The following is a 560-nucleotide window of genomic DNA, read 5'->3' as shown; positions in this document are numbered from 1 at the left end:
TGGTACAGAGAAACACCTTCCTCACCAAAGGGCGTTTTAAAACCATAGTCCGATTTCCTATCCTGCAGGTACACCAGCAAAAGCAGACAGGCAAGTGTGGCACTGCTTGCAACTGTCCTCATATTTATACAGGGGAGGGAGTGCAGTAGGTGGCCCTTTATGGTTAACATGTTTTCTGAACTTGAACTCTTTTTTTTCCCCTCTTGGGAGAATTTGATATAAAGATGCATGTCATATAGCGTCGATACCGTTTATTGTTTGCTGTTATTTAGTGTATCTGGTCAGGAATCTTTATTTCAGTCTTTTTGTTTTATTACTTTTTTCCTTTCCGTGTTTCTTTGGAAGGATCTACATATTAAGTACGAATTGCAAACATATCTTCACACGGAACAACGCAATTTTCTTTTCTTCTTCTTTTTCTGAGAGAGAGAACGTTTTTGCTGCCTAAAAGAAAGAAAAAAAATGCCTAACGGAGCAAAAAATTCCTAGACACCTGAATTCTAACAGTTAGACAGTTAAGGGATATTATTCTTCCATTATTTTTTTTTTCACTCTCACTG

At 37.5% G+C, this 560-nt stretch overlaps 2 protein-coding genes across 2 annotated transcripts in view; both read right to left on the bottom strand.

Moving 5' to 3' along the window:
• LOC119588248 (acanthoscurrin-2-like) overlaps positions 1-46 on the bottom strand; it is an 862-nt gene extending 816 nt beyond the window's left edge. The window contains 1 exon segment of the mRNA XM_037936943.1: positions 26-46. Within this exon segment, the coding sequence (XP_037792871.1) occupies positions 26-46 (21 nt within the window).
• An 11-nt stretch (positions 47-57) lies between these two features.
• The window catches only part of LOC119588247 (glycine-rich protein DOT1-like), a 6792-nt gene continuing 6289 nt past the window's right edge, over positions 58-560 (bottom strand). Inside the window, exon 5 of the mRNA XM_037936942.1 lies at positions 58-202. Within this exon, the coding sequence (XP_037792870.1) occupies positions 58-202 (145 nt within the window). The remainder of the gene's footprint in view (positions 203-560) is intronic.

This window comes from Penaeus monodon, chromosome 23 (genome assembly GCF_015228065.2).
Source record: "Penaeus monodon isolate SGIC_2016 chromosome 23, NSTDA_Pmon_1, whole genome shotgun sequence".
Lineage (NCBI taxonomy): Eukaryota > Metazoa > Arthropoda > Malacostraca > Decapoda > Penaeidae > Penaeus > Penaeus monodon.
This window is presented reverse-complemented; position numbering and strand designations above follow the sequence as displayed.